Source organism: Ptychodera flava, chromosome 16 (assembly GCF_041260155.1).
Source record: "Ptychodera flava strain L36383 chromosome 16, AS_Pfla_20210202, whole genome shotgun sequence".
NCBI lineage: Eukaryota > Metazoa > Hemichordata > Enteropneusta > Ptychoderidae > Ptychodera > Ptychodera flava.
Window position 1 is genome coordinate 28,621,892 of NC_091943.1, and position 22,288 is coordinate 28,644,179.

General features: G+C 37.8%; 1 protein-coding gene across 1 annotated transcript in view; it reads left to right on the plus strand.

Annotated features, from left to right (window-relative positions):
• The window catches only part of LOC139113966 (pro-epidermal growth factor-like), a 37,642-nt gene extending 17,051 nt beyond the window's left edge, over positions 1–20,591 (plus strand). The window contains exons 3-10 of the mRNA XM_070675440.1: positions 2,843–2,980; positions 3,314–3,449; positions 3,577–3,718; positions 5,945–6,091; positions 7,834–7,935; positions 9,184–9,327; positions 9,646–9,733; positions 20,249–20,591. Of these exons, the coding sequence (XP_070531541.1) occupies positions 2,843–2,980; positions 3,314–3,449; positions 3,577–3,718; positions 5,945–6,091; positions 7,834–7,935; positions 9,184–9,327; positions 9,646–9,733; positions 20,249–20,591 (1,240 nt within the window). The remainder of the gene's footprint in view (positions 1–2,842; positions 2,981–3,313; positions 3,450–3,576; positions 3,719–5,944; positions 6,092–7,833; positions 7,936–9,183; positions 9,328–9,645; positions 9,734–20,248) is intronic.
• Positions 20,592–22,288: the final 1,697 nt, after the last annotated feature.

The following is a 22,288-nucleotide window of genomic DNA, read 5'->3' on the forward strand; positions in this document are numbered from 1 at the left end:
ATACATATTGTTGCGTGTGTTTTGATGAAGCAATATGATTATTGATAGAGGGTTGAACCTATCAGACATTTGTGTTAACGTTTAGGTAAAATCCTTTCTCGACAGTTTTCGTATGACGATTTTCACATGTAAAACAATATTTGCTATATTGATTAAAATTAAAGCCGTACATTGCTTTTTCAGATTGTATTGGATAGACAGTCGTCATAGCAACATAGTGAGCCTCGACCTGAACAACGAAAATGCCAATCCTATCGTACTGAAGCAGGTTGTCGATTCAGGAAACTTGTTTTCACTAGATGTAGATCCCGTAAGTGGAATATGATGCACTTCTTATAAATAAATGCAGTTCCTCTAAAATTACCATATTATTCATCGCACAGACACTCCAAGATGCGTCTTTCGGAGCGTATTTGGTTCTAAGCGAGATATGAAGTCTTGATGTTGCCACATTTGCACTCTGTTCAGACAAGTAAAACAATTGCCTTGCCATCAAATTTTACCTTTTTTTACGACAGCACTATGATGAATCGAAATCATACCCTTCACCACCAAGGTATATTGCTTGTCTTGAGCACTTAAGATACAAATGTCGATATCACCTGATGTCTCCATTCATTATGATGCCTTTGCATGAGTAGGTCTTCTAAGCTAGGATCTATCGCCTTAGTACTGAATTGATTCCGTTGCAAGCTTTGCCCATTGTTATGAAGCTACACTTTTCTTGAAATGGTGTTCTGCATTCATCTTCAGGAGTTTGGATTTTTCGTCACCGATAGAGAAGATAATCGCCTTCATATAGTGCCTCAAGACTTCAGGAAGTTGACGCATTCCATAATACTGCAGCATGACGTCCCTAATGGAGTGATATGTTATTCGGATGTAAATCAGCCAAAGCAGAATGGTCACTAAAAGACTTACACATCAATATTTCATTGCTGTCGCTTACTTTTCTTATTCTTACCTTGAAAACAATGTACCACTATTATTACCAATAAAATAATCAATTTATTTTAATGAAAGAAATAAATAGATCATCTGCACAAAAACACAACTAATAGTACTACTGTAATTACTATTACTGTAACTACTATCTACTACTACTACTACTACTACTATTACTACTACTACTACTACTACTACTACTACTACTACTACTACTACTACTACTACTACTACTTTTACTACTACTACTACGACTACTACTACTATTACTACTACTACTCCTACTTATTATTATTATTATTATTATTATTATTATTATTATTATTATTATTATTATTATTATTGTTGTTGTTGTTGTTGTTGTTATCATGATTATCTTTACTCTTTACATTAGTAGTATATTATTCTTGTTATTGTACTTATCGACATTATTATTGTTGTTTTGTTTGTTTTGTCTTTGTTGTTGACAGCTGAATCTCTGTCGTACGTGATATAACTAAAGCAGATGTCACAATCCTTTCAACACAGGGTACTTAAATGTTTTCTTGTTTGTATTTAAACAAGATGGTTTCAAACGCAACTGTTTTTATCGTCCTTTATACTTCTCTATGACATGGTTCGGTCTGGTCTCATCTCATCAGCTCCATGTGACAACGCTAGATGTAATCAGCTCTGTGTTAGTGATCCAGCTGGCCACAAATGTCTCTGTGCTTATGGACACCAGTTGCAGGCTGACAACGAAACATGCGAACGAGGTAAAATTAACTCGAATGTATAACTATCACAGTGCTAAGATTTCATATCCGCTAACCAACACATTTTATCTACGGAAGGCATTTTATTGAGATTGCTGAAATTCATAGAGGGCTACGACTTACAACCAGATAGCATAAGCATGGTTGTGTGTGACAGTAAACTGTGTGATCGAAACTACACTTTATTCTGTAAATTTCCCAAAGGTCGCATGTTCCGTTCATCTGTTACAGATAACAGCCTGATATACGATCACGAGATGATATTCTCTATGGAAGGAAGCGGTCTTTGTACCTTTCAACCCTATGTGGCCCACCAGCTTACTCCACTGTATTGGTGCATTTCAAACGCTGAACCTGAAGAATTGGATGTTGACGTGTACGCATTATATTTTTTAGTATTGTACGTGTCGGCTATGTTACATATGTAAGGAGAGTAAGATTAGAGACTGCGGAATCATGGATACCATAATACTGTTGCCATCATCTGACGTACGAGGTGAGACAAATGCCACTGTATATGCGTGATCAAAACGTGTCAATTTCCAATGTTATTCTGTTATTATCTTGTTTCCAAATGGATATTACAGACAATCCAAGTCATTGTTCTGTTTTCGTCAGGAGTCGCAGTCGATTGGGTTGCATCGAATCTTTACTTCACCGATGCCGAACGACGTGAAATCGTGATCTCCTCGCTTGACGGAAGCTACGTAACAACTTTGGTCGACAGCGACATCAGCCGTCCTACAGCCATAGTTGTCCACGCTCCGAACAGTAAGAACGTTTTCGTGTGACATTAGATTCATGAGATTTTCATGTGATTTCACGAACATCTATTTTGTCGCTGCTTAGTCGGTCGGCTTAATTGGTATGCCATTCATCACCAAAAGGCGTGTGAATACAGGCTAACTTTCCAGTCGCCTTGCCCTTTAACCGAGGAAAGATTTGTAAAATAATCAACATATATGATGGACAATTTTAATGTAAAGGGAAAAATATCGGCCTTTTCTTTATGACAGCCACCTTACCAATCAACATCTCTCCCTAAAAATGTATAAAGTTATGAACTCTCGGGAGGGGATCTGTGTTGAAATCTATAACATCAAAATAGCCTATCAATGTATCTCGTTTTCCAAAATATGCAGGTACCTATTCTGGTCTGATACCGGAGCTAATCCACGGATTGAAAGGACAGATCTGTCTGGAAGAAGAGATCGACGAGTTCTTGTGAATACCGACATAGAGTCACCGACACATTTGGTGATAGACATGCGGAATGACAGGTTTGAAGGAATAAAATCTTCCTCCCAGTTACATAACAAATTCACGTCCGTGTATCGGAGAAATTGCTTGCAAGATAGTTTCCGCATGACAAGATGTATCTTCTGCAAACAAGGTGAAAATAATATTGATTAAAATACAGAAAGCGTGAATGTTAAAACCATGTTGTTAAAAAAAATCGAAGGAAAATTTATTGACCACAGGCTTTTTGAAATTTCTCGTCTATATCAACTTCATGCCATGGGGTTTTGTCGTCCTGTACTGAGTCACATTATTTCAAATTGGGTAGCCTTTAATACAGTGACGTTTTATAATCTTTTATTCTTTCGTCGTAGGATTTACTGGGCTGACGGTGAAACTTTATTCATAGAATCTATAGATCTTGATGGTCAAGGGCGAGAAGTATTTTACAATTACTCAGGTTTGGTAGATGACCCGTTTTTCCACTTCACAGGATTAGCAATATTTCAGGTAGGTATCGTTGGGGAAATTTAATCTAACCTGATAGTCACCATATTTACTGTATGTCTTATGCACGTTAAGTACTCTAAAGTTAATCGCACTGACGTCAAACTCATTCTCTGTTCTATTCTATTAGGACTTGTTGTACGCTACTGAAGTTGGCAATGCATTGAGAGTGTTTGAGATACCAAATAAAAGTCTTATTAAAAGTATAGGTTTTCCTGGTGAGATGAAAACCATGAAGTTCTTTCATGAGAGTTTGCAGCCGATTTCTCAAGGTATGGTTTCTACATATAAGTTGTGCATTGTATCTTTGCAGGCATTTAAACAAGAAATTAAAATTGGAGAGTGTATGATTAAAAGGATTATCATATGTAGACAATAATTAGACAATAGTGGCAGAAATATGTGACTAATAGAATCTCACACCCCCAAGAACCTGGGATCAGATTTCTCACATGAGTTGGGGATATTTTGTCTCACACAAGCCTGCGGCTCAAATGAGACAAAATATCCCCAACTCATGTGAGAAATCTAATCCCAGGTCCTTGTTGTGTGAGATTTTTTTTCTCACATGACCAAAAATGCGTTAAATTCATACCGGAAACATTGAATGTTTCATTGTATGGGCAACTATCCTACTTCGTGGACATCTACACTATTCTGTGTCACTTACAGGCGAACTCTGCGGATACTTCGACTTCTGCTACAGACGAGATGTCCAAAAGAAAAAATAAATTAGCCATATGTTCCAAGTGGCCTATGTTCACCAGTTATTTGGAAAATTTGTCCGGTTTTTAGCGAGTCTGTCACCATCCCGGGTCACGTACAACGTTATCCAAAATCATGACAATGCTGTCGTCTGCGCCCGTACTCTGATCTGCTTACTTTTAATTCTGGTCCTTGGGTTACTCATCATGCCATTGGATAATATTTGGCGCGTGGAACGAAACGCTATTAAATAACCCTATCACAGCTCGTGTATTATATACTGCACAGTATGGGACGGTTTCTTAGAGTGTGGGATCGATTTTGACCACACTGTCGATCCCACACTCCCAGTCGCCAGGAATGTGAGAATAATAGAATCCCACACCCCAACGGGTTGGGATGGAATGTCTCACACGAGTTGGGGAATTCTGTCTCACACGAGCCGAAGGCGAGTGTGAGACAGAATTCCCCAACGAGTGTGAGACATTCCATCCCAACCCATTGGGGTGTGGGATTATTTTTCTCACGTCCCTCCAATATCTTTAGAAAATTGCATTTTATTGTGGTAGGTTTATACTATCAAAAACCAGCACACGATTGCACTTGTTTCATTTGTATCATTCCGCAAAGAAAAATGAAGTTCCGTTCATTGATGAGCATATCAAACACGTTAACATGTATATTACCGATATGGCAATTTTGTTATGTTGGTCAGCCACAAAATTCTCCAGGTCATCTGAGGAAAATGTTGCGAAACAGCTCTGGTGGCCATCTGTTGATGACATTGCGTGAATTTCGTGAAAGCTGTCGTCTGCTACAGCCTCGTGTGCAAATGGCTCGCTCATCGAAGTCTTTCGCTAACTGTATCGCTGTCAAGTCAGTTCCTCTCCAGAAAATATGTCGACGAGCGTAAATAGCCGATAGGTTTGTAATGGCCTGAATTCTCCCGTTACAACATAAAAGCGGTCATCCTCCGTGTATTTGTTGCCGACGCCGCGCTGACCGTACTCAAATCTAGAACAACCTGTTCACTCTGCGGTTCAGTCGTCTGTCCCCTATAGTGCCAGTTGTACATTACGCGATGTTCTATTCGTCAAATAATTCGTACAGAGAACTAGGAGCTGAGCAGAATTGACCAATCAAGATACGTTTCACGTACGAGGTGTTCGGTCGCGCAACAATACAGAGTGTGAGAACAAATTGTTCTCACACTGTGTTCTCACACTCCCAGCGCACTGGGGACGTGAGAATATATCATTATCATTTTTACTTAAGTTTGTTCATCAATATTATCAGTATAATCTATATGTCTTTCTTCCTCTGACCATTATCATTATCAATATCATCACCATTATCATCGTCATCGTCCTCCCCTCCTCCTAATCATCATCACCATCATCGTCATTATCATTACCACTTTCGTTTGTTATTGCCTGACTAGGAGATGTATGTTGAGAGACATAAGACGTCTTGCTAAATCATTTTAATTTTTCTCGACGTTCATTTTTTCGGAGACTAGCAGTCGATAGAGTTTGATTTAGCTTCTTGAACATAATTGCCCTTCCAAGTCGACACAGTTTTAATCAGTTGAAGGTGTATATATTATTAACTAGGAAAGTTTTTAGATATGGCAACGTTTCATCCCAAAAGCGTGTATTGTGAAAAAGGTACTCTTTTGTGTTCCCCTACTCAGTACAGTAGGTTTAAGCTGACTCATTTTAACAAATAAGACATTTAAATAATGATTAATATATCTTATGTGAAACAAAATCATATATGTCTCATTTATGAAGGTCCCTGTGATGTTTCAAACGGAGGATGTGATGAAATCTGCATCAACACGAAATATGGAGCAGAGTGTGTTTGTTCTCAACCAAGCTGCACTCCAGGTATGAATACAATAATCGCAATCATACCAATCCATAATCCAATAACACTAGGTCAGAATTCGTAAGACAATAGTTGTAAACATAGACACAAAACAGCACAGAACAGACAGTAATAGACAGTACACAACAAAGTCAAATTATTGAAAGAAAGATATTTTAACCCCTGGCCAAAAGACCAAGAAGTGATGTCAGGTATTTCGAAAATAGTAAGCGCATCATGCTCCACATGTGGCACCCGCCATATATCAATCTGTAAGTCAGATAGGTAGTGGTCACTAACTAAGGCCCGCTTTGCCATGGTGCTGTGTCCTTGAGCAAGGCACTTTATTCCTCATTGTTTCTCCCCACCCAGGAGTGATGGGTACCTGGTAGGACAGTGGTTGTAATGTGTGCGTTTAGCTCTGCTGTGTAGATTGGCTGCACATGTGAGCTGTTGTTTGCTCCCCAGGGAGTTGAGTGGTATCATATTAGGTCCAGTGACCAGGGGTAATAATAATTGTAAAGCGCCTTGATCACATGTACTTTTGGATATGTGCGCTATATAAGAACCCATTATTATTATTATTATTATATGTCACCGATGCCATCAGCGAGCATTGTAGAAGAGAGATATTGTATTTATCTACCAGCTTGCGATACCTGCCAAAAAAGCGTTTGAATGTAGAGACAAGTCTTGCTCTGGTGTAACCTTGATTTAACAGTTTGTAAGAGAGATGGCCATGTCTCTCTATAAAATCACCATATGAACTGCATGCTCTTGCATATCGAATAAGCTGGGAAATGTATACCCCATAAGCTGGTGGGAGTGGAATATTACAGATGAGGTGTGGAAAATTGAGTATACTAAAGTTGAAATAATCTCAATCATATAGCCTAGTAGATTTTAGGTGACCATTAGAGTCAAATTCTAGCTACAGAGACCTTTTCTGTTTGATTAGGTTCTGGATAAATTCTACCTCATATGAGAACAGAAATAAGTCGGCAAGCAAGGGAGCACAGTTAGTGCCCTTAGGAATTCCTATACACTGTTGGAAAATGTGTCCTCCAAATTCAACAAATATGTTGTCAATGAGGAAATCAAGCATGCTGATAATGTCTTTCTCGACATAAAACACTTTAGAGTTAGTAATTTGATTTATACCACTCCGAGAAAAGACAACATCACAGTCCCCGTTTAAGTCCCCGTTAACAGTACAAAGAACAGAAGTCAGTATCTTCGATAACTGTGTTGTTGAACAGTTTGAAGATCCTGCGATAAACCTAGCTTTGTAAGGTATTTTGTGGAGCTTTGGTATCCAGTATAAGCTAGGCAACTTATTATGGTCATCCTTTGTTGAAATATTAAAATTATCCATGAATGACTTATGGTTTGCCAAAATTTTCGGATTGGTTTAACATTTATTGTCTGTAAGTGCAATTGGTGGAGGTCTTAGTTACACCAAGTTCGTCTATAAGACATTCAAAATAATACTTCTTACAGACAAATACAATGTTATTGGCAGCTTTATCAGCAGGGACGACAACATATTTGTCGTGGATATCATTCAAACACTTAACAGCATCAGGATTTTTAAATACAGAATAGGGTCTTTTGCAAACATGTGATTTTGGTCGACCAATACGGCCACGAACAAGTAATGGGCCAATTAATTATTTGTTTTTCACACAATTATGAAATGAGAAAAATGCTTCATTTACCCTCATCAATTGCATGCAAATGAGTACTAGGTTTTTTATGATTTATTTTCTCCAATGCTGTTACTTGACCGTATTCTTATGTCCTCTCACGATAGCCAACGGCAAACTGGTCTTTCAGTGCGATAATATAAATGGTCGCTCTAGTGATTTTACGTGTAATTCCGGCTACATCAGAGCCATAGACAACCCTGTTACAAGTACTGAACTCTGAGAGTGGAGCATTAGCAGCAAAGATCTCTGTCGGACTTCGTAATATGTCTTTATTTATTGCTTATAATTAAATCCAAATTTAGCTCTATCGATTTTCATTTCACCTACCAAAATTACCACTCGAACTTCCCATAGATGTTTTGGATTTCCGCTATTGAGCCACATTTCTTTGATAATGTCTCTCTTTCAGTAATTGGTGATGGCTTTTTATCGATTAAATTCGGGCTCGTACGTGTTTATTTTTCGGCAGCAATGTTTGAGTAGCAATTGAGGTTGTGCTATCGTCGCCAATGTTTGAAATTTTGTAGTGAGCGTTTTTGGGGTTTTTTGAGACTAATGAAGACCGTGATTTAGTTTGTTTTCACACGCGCCACCGATAACCATACTTGTGTTGTATACTATTTAGCTTCAATGGGCTAAAAAGGAACAGGGCAGTCGCTTTGTACAACAATTTGTAATTCTCAATTGCAAAGATGAAATCACCGATATTTTAAGCCTTGTGAAAGTGTTTTACAATACATGAACAACTATATTAATTATTGAATATCTTGTCCCAACATAAGTAAACTGCGAGTAGCGTTCTTGCTAACGGCCTAGCGTAATCGAACTGCTGCTTAATGTACACAGCAATAATCGATGTATCCAGTATAAGAATGAGATGAAAAGAGAACGTCCTTCAGATGAACTTTAAGTGTTAGCAGCTGTCACCTTTTGATTTCTTTCGCTTGTTGTGTTTATAAAATCAAATGCACTTTATTGTTCGACGCCAAGAGCATATCGGAAGCACAGTATTCCGTTTGTCAACTAATCCTCCCCACGGGTGAACTGTATCGTTATTGCTGACAAATGAATTCCGGTCTTCTTTGAAATTCAAAAGTAAAAAAATGCAAGTGTTTTTACAAATATAGACGCTGTTTTGACAAACTAAATAGTCGGTTTATCAACATGACTTTGGGAGTAGAACAAGAACTTGCGAATGACGTACATTGTAAAGATTGTGAAAAAATATAATCGAAACTGCTTTTTAACTACTGGCTCTTGAAAGTCTCATATAGCATTTAAGATCACACAATTGTGGGTGAAATGTGATTTTTTAATCAAAAACGCCTTTCAGAAGACGGCTAAAGCTAATATTCATGAAATTCGAGTGAGCAAATTCAACAGCAAAATTTTCTGTGAAGCTAGACGGCAATTGCTATTCTTTTAACCAATCGAGTCACATTAAAACTTTTCAGTTGAACTCCACTGTGTCTCTGAGCCCTGTCTAAATGAAGGTATCTGCACGGATATAGATGGCGGGTTCAACTGTACGTGTCCTTCACAATGGCAAGGTGACGTGTGTGACACTTACATGCCAAACAAAGAACCTAAAAACGGAGGTAAGGGCTCTACTAAAAGTTAAGTATAACCCTTATTTTAGAAGAGAATTCGCTTACATTGTTGAATTTTCTTTTGATGAGCACCGTACTTGTACGCGTAAACATGTATACGGAAAGTGTAGATAAAACACCAAACAAATGGTTTAGCGAGACTTTTATGAAGCAGTGATTGAGGAAAAAAACGCAGAGACAAGAGTTACCTCTTATTTCTTCTTCTACAAAGTTCATCAGCCAACATGAAATTGCTTTTTATCTTGAACTTACACACCCCATTTGTACCTAAAATTTAAACCTAACTTGTCAACTTCTGTTTTCAAGGATTTTCTACTGGCGCTGTCATTGGAGTATCTTTTGTTGTGGTCGTCCTCGTCATCGTTGCGGTTGTTCTGTTGGTTTTATTCAGAGGGTAAGGAGTAGCCCGTTGAGGAGTCGCTATGTTTTCGTAGTTTCATTATTTCTTTCGTTGTGGTGTAATATTCATTTCGTTTCGTTTTAATTTGCTTATCTTTCATTGTTTTGTTTTGTTCGGAGAGAATCAAAATGCAGTATTCGTCATTGCTTTTGTCAATTTCGAAGGAAATAAATGTATTAGCTTGGTCGTCTGATGACCGCAACGTCTTAAAATGACATGAAAACATTCAGAAATTGAATATTTTAGTCTTTATTCGAAATACATTTCAAGTCATTCTACTTTGTAAATTTGTGACAGGTACTTTTTCCTCGCATGTGCAAATCAGAGGGTAAAATGTATTTGAATTGACGGTCAGAACGCTTTCATGCTAGTCTGCTCGACATTATAATTCAATATCTCCATTAAACCGAAGAATCTACTCAGAGTATGCTTGTCATTTAATGCAATATGTTTGGTATCAAAAAGTATCGTAAACGAGTCTATTCGCGATTGTCATTGCGCTTGGAGTTAAAGGTATACTGTCACCTGTTCCAATTTTGCCACAGTTACCATGAAAGGGAAAATCTAACCAATCACAGATTTTAAGCGGGTGGCCGCTTTTTAAAAACAGCGCCCTCATATGGGCATTTTGAATACCAAGGAATGACGTTGACCATATATGGGCATATTTAGATTACAGGTGACTCTATACCTTTAATTCGCCCGGTCTTAAGTTTCCAAGACACGAAATTGACCTTCTTAAGCTAACAATTCTCTAGTGGTTAATAAGCTCAGAACCACCGAAATTATATATTTTCGGAAAGCCTAGATATAGAGGAAACTTTTGCTTACCATGTCACCATTGTTCACACAACTATCATGTGACAGGTAATTTGCATAACCTTTCAAAAATCGGTTTTCCTTAAGTTTTGTTTCTATGCTTTGAGATGTGGCTGAAATCTGTGTGAGCGCAAGCTGTTTTAAGGATCTTTCAAAATGTGTCTCAGAATTTTTTAAAACTATTTTAAACAATTTTTATGCCAGAAAAACTTCTAGAGGGGTGAATTGTGCTCAAATAAAAACTGAGCTAGATATAAAAAATCTGAAAAAATGCAAAATACAAATTTACACAATACTGTGTCACCAAACACAGAAAAAGGAAAAACAACAAAATTGCCAGAAAAAGACGGTACAAGAGGAGACACCATATTATCTCAAACACAATGAAACTCCGTACAAATGCCGAACATAGCATAAACATAAATAACAACACGAATCTTAGATTCATCAAAATCTATCATTACACAAGTTAACAACAGCAAAAATCAATGCACTGGGTAAGGGTTGAAATTCATCCCAACACCAAATCGTCCTCACAGAGTTCATCTCATACAAGACGCAAACATTAGGAGAAGGAAAATCCAATACATTATGCGACACAAATTGACCAAAAAAAGACAAATTCAAACACAAGTCTCGATGGACTCAACATACAACTAAAAACACAAATCGCGACAGATTTTAATTCTTACATAAAACATCAGGCCACCTGAAATCTACGCTTTAAAAGCCTGATCAAAGGCGAAACACTAAGATACATCAGAACTTGCAACACAAAAATGACTTTGTTTCAAAGGTCAATGCACTTTATGCAAGATTAATCGAACGTGGCTAAAACAACAGGAAATGTCCAGTCACATCGCAAGCACAGTTCGCCGCACGAATTACGCAATAGAACACAAGCGAACAAACGAAGAAACAAAGAAAACACTAGTCTTCACAACGAAAATTATAGCAGCAACATATATAAGAACACAAGCTATAAAACAGCAATGTGCGAAAACTGGGAACACATAGACAAGGACGAAACACTAAGCCTGAATGAAATATTTCCACAACAACCGATCATCGCATACAAAGAAATCCAAACATTAGCGATATACTGATACAGGCCAAAGTCCACGGCATTTTTGTATTAGGAACAAGTCAATGAACGAACGAACACATGACGATCCAAACATAAATATTCTGGCTTCATTGCTAGAAGAACAGGAGATCAACAATATCGACGTGACATAAAACAAAAAAGATATACATATATCTTAGGCGACTGAGGAAGAGACCGCTCTGGTTTCGAAACGTGGGAATAAAAAAAAGAATCAAGGTTGTCAAAGACACATCTGACTACGCCCACGTCTCGCCATGGCTTATTTTAAAATTAACGATTCGTTTGTTAATTTTCACACTAACAGCCAAAACATTTCAGACACTAAACACACCAAAGCACATACAAGACGAGATGAGTGATGTGTGAAGCCACTTTCCCTTTATTACACAACAGCTTCCATTCCTGCAAGTTTAAGTAAGATATTTTGAAGTGTTGAGACAAAACATAGGGAAAACCGATTTTTGAAAGTTTATGCAAATTACCTGTCACGTGATAGCTATGTAAACAATGGTGACATTGTGGTTACCAAAATGTTTCCCTATATCTAGGCTTTCAGAAAATGCAAATTCCTGGGGTTCTTAGCTTATTAACGACTAGAGAATTGTTAGATTAAAGAGGTCAATTTCTTGTCTTGGAACCTTAAGACAGAATATTCGGTCTCTAATGTTTTTTCAAATCCTTTCTCTTATTTACATGCGGGAGGTTATTTTCGTTTGTTTTTACAATACAGTTGACGTTTTCACTGATTGATATAGTTTTGCGTATGATTCAATTTGCCTTAGGATGGCTAATCAACATATCTCGGTCAGTAATTATAAATCAAAATTATCCAAATATCTTATTATGCCAATTTTATAATTTGATTGCCGTAATCTCTGAGTGTCTGAAGGGATGAAGTTAGACTTTCACATTATAAGTGTGTCTGATTTTCTTTTTCAGAAAGATCTTCAGTGCCTGCAGAAACTCTGACGCCCCATTGGATCACGGGCGCTCTTTTGTTCTGAATTGATAGTCTGGATAAATCAAGCAGCTTATATGTAAATGCGAACTTTGATGATAAGTTTTATGATAACTATGTAAGAAATTTATAACATAATGCCGCTCAGATTGAAATGCCGACTTATCTACAATATCAGATCAAGGTCGGACCGCGTCTACGTGAACGTCACAAGCGACCACATCGACCGCATTCTTTCGATGCTAAACGCGGCGGAACGACGCATGCACATGTACGGGTACGTACGCTTGCTCGCTCGATTTTGACTAGTTCACTCCATATATGCACTCGCTATCGCTCGTGCATATATGTCGTGAACTGGTCAAAATCTCGTGGTAAACCGTCGCTAGTTGTGCTTTATTGCTTAAGTAACTATCACGCCTAAAAACAGACAAACGGAGAAAAAGAGAAAAACTGTCGTGCATATAAACGAGGACATACGCAAAGTATGCCGGGATTGAATTTTGGAACGTGTCCTCTTTGTCAATAACTAGATGCAAAAATTGCCAGTTTTCAGCTGGCTTGCAAGTGGAAGTTGGGCAGTGCAGTTTCTCTTGCAATGATAATGATGGCACAATACGTCCTTTGTTAAACACAATAGGGAGTTATCATGATAAAAATTATTATGTCCAACATTTTTAAACGTTAAACATAAGATCATGCAGGGTATGTGTAAATGAACTGTTTGTATCAGAGGGTAGACTTGGGTAAACTGGGCATTGTTGCCGTTCAAACGTACAAAGCAAGTGACAATTAATTCTATTTTATCTCTTACTATTACTAATTATGAAATAATACAAATAATATTTCTAATCTAATAACCCCTGGCGCGACACCAAGGACTGGGCCCTATATAATATTAGTATTTGTCCCACCTGTCCCCCTTTTTTGTAACGCAAATCGTCAGATTCCATGTTCATATGAGCATACCCTTGTATATTTAACATTTCTGAGGCCGGGACAGCAGATGGCAGTTCAGAGGCACTCGCGTGCACGGCTGTCGTCGCGTGCACGTTCCATTCCAGCCACCGAGCTCATGTACACGGCAGTCATAGCAACTTACCATCGTCATTCTCCGCCGCACTTCGAATACGCGCTTCATAATGGTTCTACTCCGGAATAAAAAGGACGCGATGCGTACGCCGTTCTACATACTCAGTACGCCCAAATAATCACGTGATGCCGGTACAAACAAACCCACATGTGTACTGAACGCGTATGGAAATACACGTACGTCTGTGCGCGTTTGCGCACATGGCTTTGTTTGTACCGTGGTCGATTCGAATTCCGGGTTTGGCCCATTGCGGTAAATACGCGCTGGTAAGAACTCCGCCATGCGTTCGGCGGTGGAGAATGACCGGTGTGAGAGAAAGAATAATCGATTGGATGAACCAGCAGAATGCGACTGTTTCTATTCCCTTTTGTATTAATGATACCTCATTTCTGTCGAGGCTATTATTTTTTTAAATCACGATGTAAGTTCTCCAGCGGCAACAGAAACTATAATACCGAATCAAACGCTTATACACCATCATTTAAGAACAACTGAATGCCCGTGATTGGATGAGGTCTTCACGGGAAACAAATCGGATGAGAACGCTTACGCCGGTGCCTCTTCAGCGCCCCAAGCGTCCGTACCAGCAGCACCTTCCCACCAAGCACTCCTTACTCCTGCTGAGCTGAAAGTTCAACACATCGAGGGGCCGCAGCATGTACAATGAAATTATGGCGTCGTTCAGATGACAATCTTGGCAGATTCCGATTGTTATATGACAGTCTTGCCAGATCCCCATACCTATGACTTGCTATCAGCTACAGCAAAGAATGGCGATTATCACACACCAGCTGAAATATTCGCAGACGGTGTTGAGAACGAAGGTATGGACGAGACAGACAGTATAGTAATGGTGATCACACTTCTATGAAATCTCAAGAAGCAGACCGCGACTACATGATGCCAGTTTATCAGTGTAAAGGTTACGCCGGCGGGGGTAATTACAGCCAGCTAGTGCCGAAACTGTTTCCGAGCGTAAATGACAGCAACAGCTAAGCCAGGATGCAGCTCTCCTTATCTGACCACGACAACATCTCGCCACGTGACGTCTGATGGAGTCATCGAACATTGAAACATCGCTGAAAGAATTTTGCGGAGGTCAAGACTAATTGCTAAGATAGCGGCTGCATCATTCGATAACAAGGCTTTCTCGATTGCGGATAACGTACTTCAGCTCAGTGTTGAAAACGATCGTGTCGATAATAATGCTGATGGGATAACCTCAAAATAGGTACACCAGTGGCTGAAATGTCTTTGAGTCGACATCATGAAGTCACTAAATGTTATTGCTAAATACTAATGAAGATGTTATTGTCAAATTTACCGTTGCGCTTTTTTTTATTATATGAAAACGCAATAATTCAGATAAATTCACATTAATGAGTTGCCTGTATTATAGAATAATACACGTGAATTCACATGAATCCACATGAATACAGGCTTGCTGAATACAAGAAATGGATTCGTGACTGTTATCATCTATATATGCACTCTTAAGCTAAAATACAGGCAATAATCCATGCTAATACAGTAAGTATTATAGGGTTTTTTTTTATTATATTAAACCTTACTAAAATACTAGGTTCATGTTATACAATTATCGCGCTTTATATCTCTTATACACTTCTTTTGTATGTTTATTTCAGAAATCACTAATTAAGGATTAATGAGAAGGTAATGAGAAGGGAAAACCTTGATTTGTCTTTTCAGTTAACTAGTCCTTTCTAGTTAGTACAAGGTAGCTGCACGATAGCATTTTGCAAGAGTTAGAAACTCAAATAAATACTGAAGTCTGGTAATTAAATCATGCTTAATGATGGTTCTCGTTGTATGACGACTTTAGTTATGGATGTATTTTACAACATTTTGTAGAGAACAGTATATTTTAACTCCAGCTACATATAAAAATGCATAAGCAGACATTCGTATATTGTACCCATGACATCGTAATTTCGTGAAGAGAGTGGCACAGTTAGAATATATAAACAGCTGTAATGACTATAGTTTTCAACCAAAAATATACAGAAATGTAATCTCTTTGTTATTTCATCATGGGCCGCCTTGTAAGGGTTGTCGCCTTCTAGATTTCTACACTAAGTAAGAATCTGAATGTACCTATTAACTTCATATATCATACCTGGCAAGATATCCGTGCTCTTATTTAAACAAGCAGACTAAGTCTATCAGAGATGATGTCTGGAAGTAATATCCTGGAGATTGGTATTTTCACAATATTTCACACTGTAATTATCGAAGACGAGTCTGAATGTATTTACTATTACTAACTACAATATAAGTTGGAAGATATCCGTGTTTTAATTAAGGTGTCAAAGATGACAATACTGTCCTGTCAGTTTTTCGCGTTATGTATTTTAATCCAGTTTGCTTTTCAGTAAAGTTTTTGCGAAACGGGTATCAAGAGCTGAGTAGGTAACGAGTTGAAGGATTTGTGTTTGCTTATCACATTTTCTTCCGCATTAGACGAGAATTGTTTTTACAGTTCTGGTTTGTTTTGCTACAATTTATAGTGAGTCACAACATTTGGATGAAATTCAAGAATGAAATTTGTTGCACATACATGCACTGTTAATCCCCCTAGTCTAATTAAGTACATCACTATCAATAATAAAACGTCTATGAATACACATATTTGGCTAGTTTTGTACTTTGAAAAAATATTCATAGTTTTCTCATAGGCTGTCATGTATAGTATGTCAACATTTTGGTGAAATTCCAAAATCAAATTTCTTGCACACACATGCACTGGAAACCACCTTAGTCTAATTTAGTATATTAAAATCAATTATCAAGTGTCGCTCGATGGCGACTTTGGTACCACTTTCTCTACTTTGATAATAATGGAGGACATTCAAATACTAACTTTTCCTCAAAGGGCCGTTATTGGGGTTAGTGGTTATTGAAATTTCAAATATTGCTATTTCTTTCTTCAATAGCAAATTTTGCTTTTTAATTCTTAGTGAATTTCAAACAGAATGACTTAAAGTTTTCTTGTTTAAAGTTAAGTTGTGTCAAAGTTGTAAATTTTTAGCTTTTAGGGGAAGATTACCTCGAGGATAAGATGCTAACTTTAATTAACATCAATAAACTACACCAAAACAAGAGTACAAAATGTGAGACTCTGAGGTTAACCACCTTGTAACCGAGATATGATAACTTCTTTAGCGAGACATTGAGCAATATTCAGCTATGTATTTTTGTCCTAACCTTTTGTATTTTTATTAACTTGCATTAAATTAATATCAGGAAGGCTTGTTGTTGAGTTGGATTATTTGTTTCGCTTATCTCATTCCATTCCACAGACGCCGAGAATATTTTTCAAACTTCTCGATTGCTTTCCTGTTGGTAACAGAAAGCAGACATGTGCATCATGAATAGCCGAGTAAAACCAAAATACGAACGACATATATTTTAAACGATCGAGACGAACATTTATTCACCTACTTGAACAGAGTCAATACCCATCCAAAACTTACTTCATTGCAGTCCACCAAATTGGATTTGGCGTCCCGCGCATATCAGACACGGGATCGGAGGCGCGTCGGTCGAATTGCTCGTTCAGCCAGAAAATTACAAAGAGAACTGCACTTGTTGGTACTTTGTCCTCAGGTCTGGTCAGTTCCAACGGCCCGGGTGTCCATTCGGCGTGAGGGGTTCACCCGACCCGGCTTTTTTCATTTCAAGGTGCCTTTCATAAACAATAAATAATCTTTGTTTGCTGTTGGCGGGCGGGTATGTTCTGTGGTTTATTAAGGAAATAGAAACGGCTAAAAATTCAATTTAAACCCCGTGAGAGGAAACAGATGCCACATCTTAAATCTCGGATGCTCTCATTATATTTTAGCGCCTACTGATTTTTATGTTAACCCTAAAAGTGCCGTAGATTACGTCGATTATATTTTCAGTGCAAAAACATACAAAGAACTACGAACCCATTTGTTACTACATCTTTATATTGCTACATCATTTGAAGTGCTGCAGTTCATTTCCTTTGATAACAAACCCTGGCACCCAATATATAAGTAAAGCTCAGGAGGCAAAGAAACCCTTTGTCACATCGAAATGTTTGATTTCACAGATTAGGAGCGGAATGCTGGGCTAAACATCCAAGAAAAATGATGAAAAGACTCTTATATATATATATATATATATATATATATATATATATATATATATATATATCTTATCCACTATTGCATTAGACTTTGACCCACTCTGCATATCATGAAGACACAATTGAAAACAGCGTATCACATAATCAAATGTAAATAATAGACATTAAACACACAAACATACAAACAAACTAACAAGCTGTTAGCTGGTGGTATTTGTATATTTATACTCCGCGTAAAATGCATCTCTCCAAAAGCACAAATTTCGGCAATTTAATACGAAATACACAAACACATATTAAAAACCATGGCATACCCCGAGAGAAACATTACCTGTACGATATTTTCTAGTGCCTTACACTTTTCAGCGGGTGGTGTATTCCCATCATGTGCAACACATATGGAACATCTTCTTTCACTGATTGTATGGAATGCGCCCTAAAGACAAAAATCAGATTAAAGGGGAATCAACAGAAATCATGACGTGGCAATTTTCGTGGGATTATTAAGACCTACTGACGAAACAGCATACCAACCGCACGGAAACGTCCCGTTGAAGTGTGGCGATGACTTCAAAGAACGTAAAATTAAAGTGTTTGTCGTAGGTTGTCATTTCTTTGCTGGGATACATAGCATGGGGCCTTGGTTGTTTTCTATCGCACAACTACTATGCATTAGTGGGGCTTGAAGTACACTCCACCATAAGACACAACTTGATGGATCTGTGTAAGAAACCCTATTGAAGCGACAATATTCAAAAGAAAGGATAATTATGCTACATTGCATTTATGGCCCTAGAAAGTGTTTAGTTTTTGATATTAGCTGAACTCACTACTTGCAAAAGCGGTAATGAAATCCAATGAAAATGATAAAAAGACTCAAAATATAGGGCCTGTCGAGTCAAATAACGCTTCTGTTAATGACGATATGTTTGGGTTTTCTTCGAAGAGATTTTTGCATGAATTCGACGCTTTTCAGTCTGTTTATAGCGATGAATTAATGGCTGGTGGCCAAAAAGTAAAATCTTGAATGTGAAGGCAAAAGTGATCGATAAGACTTAACGCGTCAGTGCACTAGTTTCGGACTCGGATTTGTTGAACATTTATGCTGAAAGCATGCCTGCAAACACCATGAAAAAGATGCAGTGGTCTGCACAGTTATTTGAGAGATGAAGAAACGAAAGGAATAAGAGTATTTTGGAAGGCGAAGTTGAAAGGGGAAATTTACACGTTATAACACCGTCTTTACTTCAAATGGCAAACGATGAAATCAATTTTTCTGTGGCTCATTTTGTGCAAGAAGTGAAAAACAGGATGGATCTACCAGACTTATTTCAATGTTTCAAGTTGCAATGGTAACTAGTTTGAGATTGAAAATTTATCTTTCCCCTAATTCCTATTTTATAACTATTGATTGATGTAAAATTTTGAGCATAAGGGTTTTTCTGGCTGGCACACCAAAAAAGTCACAATCATTTTAATGTGAGATCTTTCCATAGCAATCATTCAAGAGTAAAATTACCATTTCTTTAAGATTCCACCTAAAATCCAGTCCATAATCAACAGAATGTGTTATATCAAAGGGATATTTTAAGTTAGAAAAACCAAATATCTTGTGTAAAAATCCAGTGATCAACAGAAATATTACACGACAGGGATATTTTGGGCCAGCCTATGTGCGTTTAAATTTTAGTTTTGTCCGAATTCCATTAATAGTAATCTCAGTTACTATGCAAATGCTCTCCTAAGTGTATTTATCACAGCATGAATTCCATGTTCATTTTTGTTTTATGTTGCCGTGGTAACTATTTTGGTAAGAACAGTTTTTTTTATTTACAACATAATTCACTGTTTTTTATTTATTTTATGGATTTCTAAGTGACAACTTTTAACATTTGTTCTATGATAAAAGTAATTGTAATTTCTTTGCCTTCATTCTAGGAAGAATAATAAAGATAATGTATATTGGGGCAATTGGGGTCAAAATTATGTTTTCCGTTAATTTTAGTGTGTTAGAATTAATTTTGTATAGATCAGAAATAATTTTTCAAGCATATTTTTAATTTGTCTCATGAGTTATCCCACATAAGTGTTATATAGTATCTTTATTTGGAAACGAAAATTGAAAGTTTTGATGGAAAAAGGTTACAGCAAAATTTGTCTTTTACTTTCGTGGCGAATTCTGCATTGACAACATGAATGTGAAAAAAAATTTTGTAGATTGCAAAACACCATCTCTGACACTAAAGCACAAAAACGAGAATAGACCTGAGCATTACCATTTCAAAAGATTGATTTGAGCCTGTAAGAATAAACAATAGACGTAGTTTTAATCCCGGCAAGTTGTATCTGTAATGCACGTCAGCTTCGAAATCGTGTTTTTGTCTTATTTTGTTCTTCAGAAAGATCTTACGAAAATCTGGATACTCTGAGACCCCATTCGATGATATTTTCTTGAGAAACAAATCATCGAACGCATACTCTGGTGCTCCTATAGCGCCACCAACGTCAGCTCCAGCCGCACCTAGAGCGTCCCCAGCGTCCGCTTCAGCCGCCCATATGCAGAGTGGACGACAGATGAACCTTGAACTCAAAATTCGAAGTATCGAGAGACCACAACAGTTGAATTTGGTTGCTTATGACCCAATGTCAAGAATGTATTCTCAGCTTACCACCACCATCCCAACATGGCAGCTGCAACTGACTGTCAAACCCATGACGTTCTGTCAGATACGATTAACATGACGATTATGCCACACCTATTGAAATATTCGCCAACGGTATCAAGAACAGAGGTATGGAAGAGAGAGACGGAGATGCTACTAATGGCTATACTTTGGTGAAATTTCAGGTGGCACACGATGACTATATGACTCTAGCTTTGATGTCTGATGCCAGCACCAAAGAAGACAAACCGCTCGGGGAGCCATTGGCTACTGAAACAACACCACCTAGCATAAAAGACACCAGCAGATGCATCGGGATAGATGATTCCTCTCCTGAATATTTTGTTGCGATCTAACTAGGCAAAGTACATGCAACGATACCTTCATCCCTGCTGCGTATTTAGACAGCGAGACTTGAGTGTGGATCCGTGGCACATTTCGGCCAACCAATAAACCAATTTTCACCTTTAGAAAAGAAAATCGAAATGGAGCTAATTTTCAATTTTCAAATGGTTTCATCATCTTGATTATTAACTTTTAGGCCCATTTTCAAATTTAAAATCTTTGGTCTGAGATTGAAGTGTAGGAAATAGGATATATTCGGTGAGGATGCTACTTTGCGGCCATCAAAATTTCCCTCTGACAAACTCTATTTCCAACAATGCACTATTTCCGTTTTCTCGATTTCCAATATACCAAATAACCAATTTTTCCCTTTCATTTGTGGCGTGGCTGCAGCATCTTTGGATACTATGGCGTAAATAGTTGTATCGAGTTGGAATTAAGGTTTAACATTTGTCTCCGCGTGACCAAATGTACTGGAGCGGGCTCGGTAACGATAATTGCACACAATTATCAGCAAATAATATTTTATTTAGTCATTTCGGCTTGGACTTTGAGTGTGATTGCTTCCGACTTAGAGATCGCATGATTCGATGGCGCATCCACATGTCCCCATCTGTAGCAAACTTGTCTACCAACACTCTTTTACCACGGTAACATTTCATTGCGACTTTCTGGTAATGAAAACGATGTCCGTCACCCTTTCCCCAATATCACTGTGATTTACCACAAAGATGTGTTTGCAACCAAGTGCGAAATTTTACCGTTCTTTCCATGCGTATAAGTTTGAAGTTTGAAATTAAATCACAGATGTCATGCCCGAATTTTTATTCTCGTTATATGGTATAATGTACAATGATAACGATGTATTTAGAGCGATAGACTTTGTTTTGTGAGGGGTGTACTCTTGAAAGGTCACTGAAAGTTGCAGGGGCACAGGTCCGATGTCGCCTCTCGGTATCACTGAACGCAGGGCAGACTAGGAATGGTTCACTTTAAAAACGGAGACCACCAAGCACCGATCGTCCTAAATTCGATTTCATAAACTTCATTTCTATTCATAATTTGAACGTATTTCACACTAAGCCAACATCACACTTTTTTCTTTCAAGCTGACAAGTAATTTGATTGCTATTCTGTACTAAATTGAAAAATCGCGATGGACCGCCAAGCTGCCGACCCTATCATTCATAGCATCACCAAACTCCGTTTGGCGTGATAGCACGTAGCAAAATTTTTGTTTCCGTTGGCGCGATGTTGCTTATTGCGCCACAAATTGCGCCTATTTAATCATAGACAGTGGAGGGGGAGTCCCCCTCTACTGTCATAATGATTTAATCGGGGAACGACGTGTAAGACGATACTGTCTCAAACATGATATCATCGCCTTCAAGGTCAAGATTTGGATAGGGTTGTGTATGCAATTCATAAAGT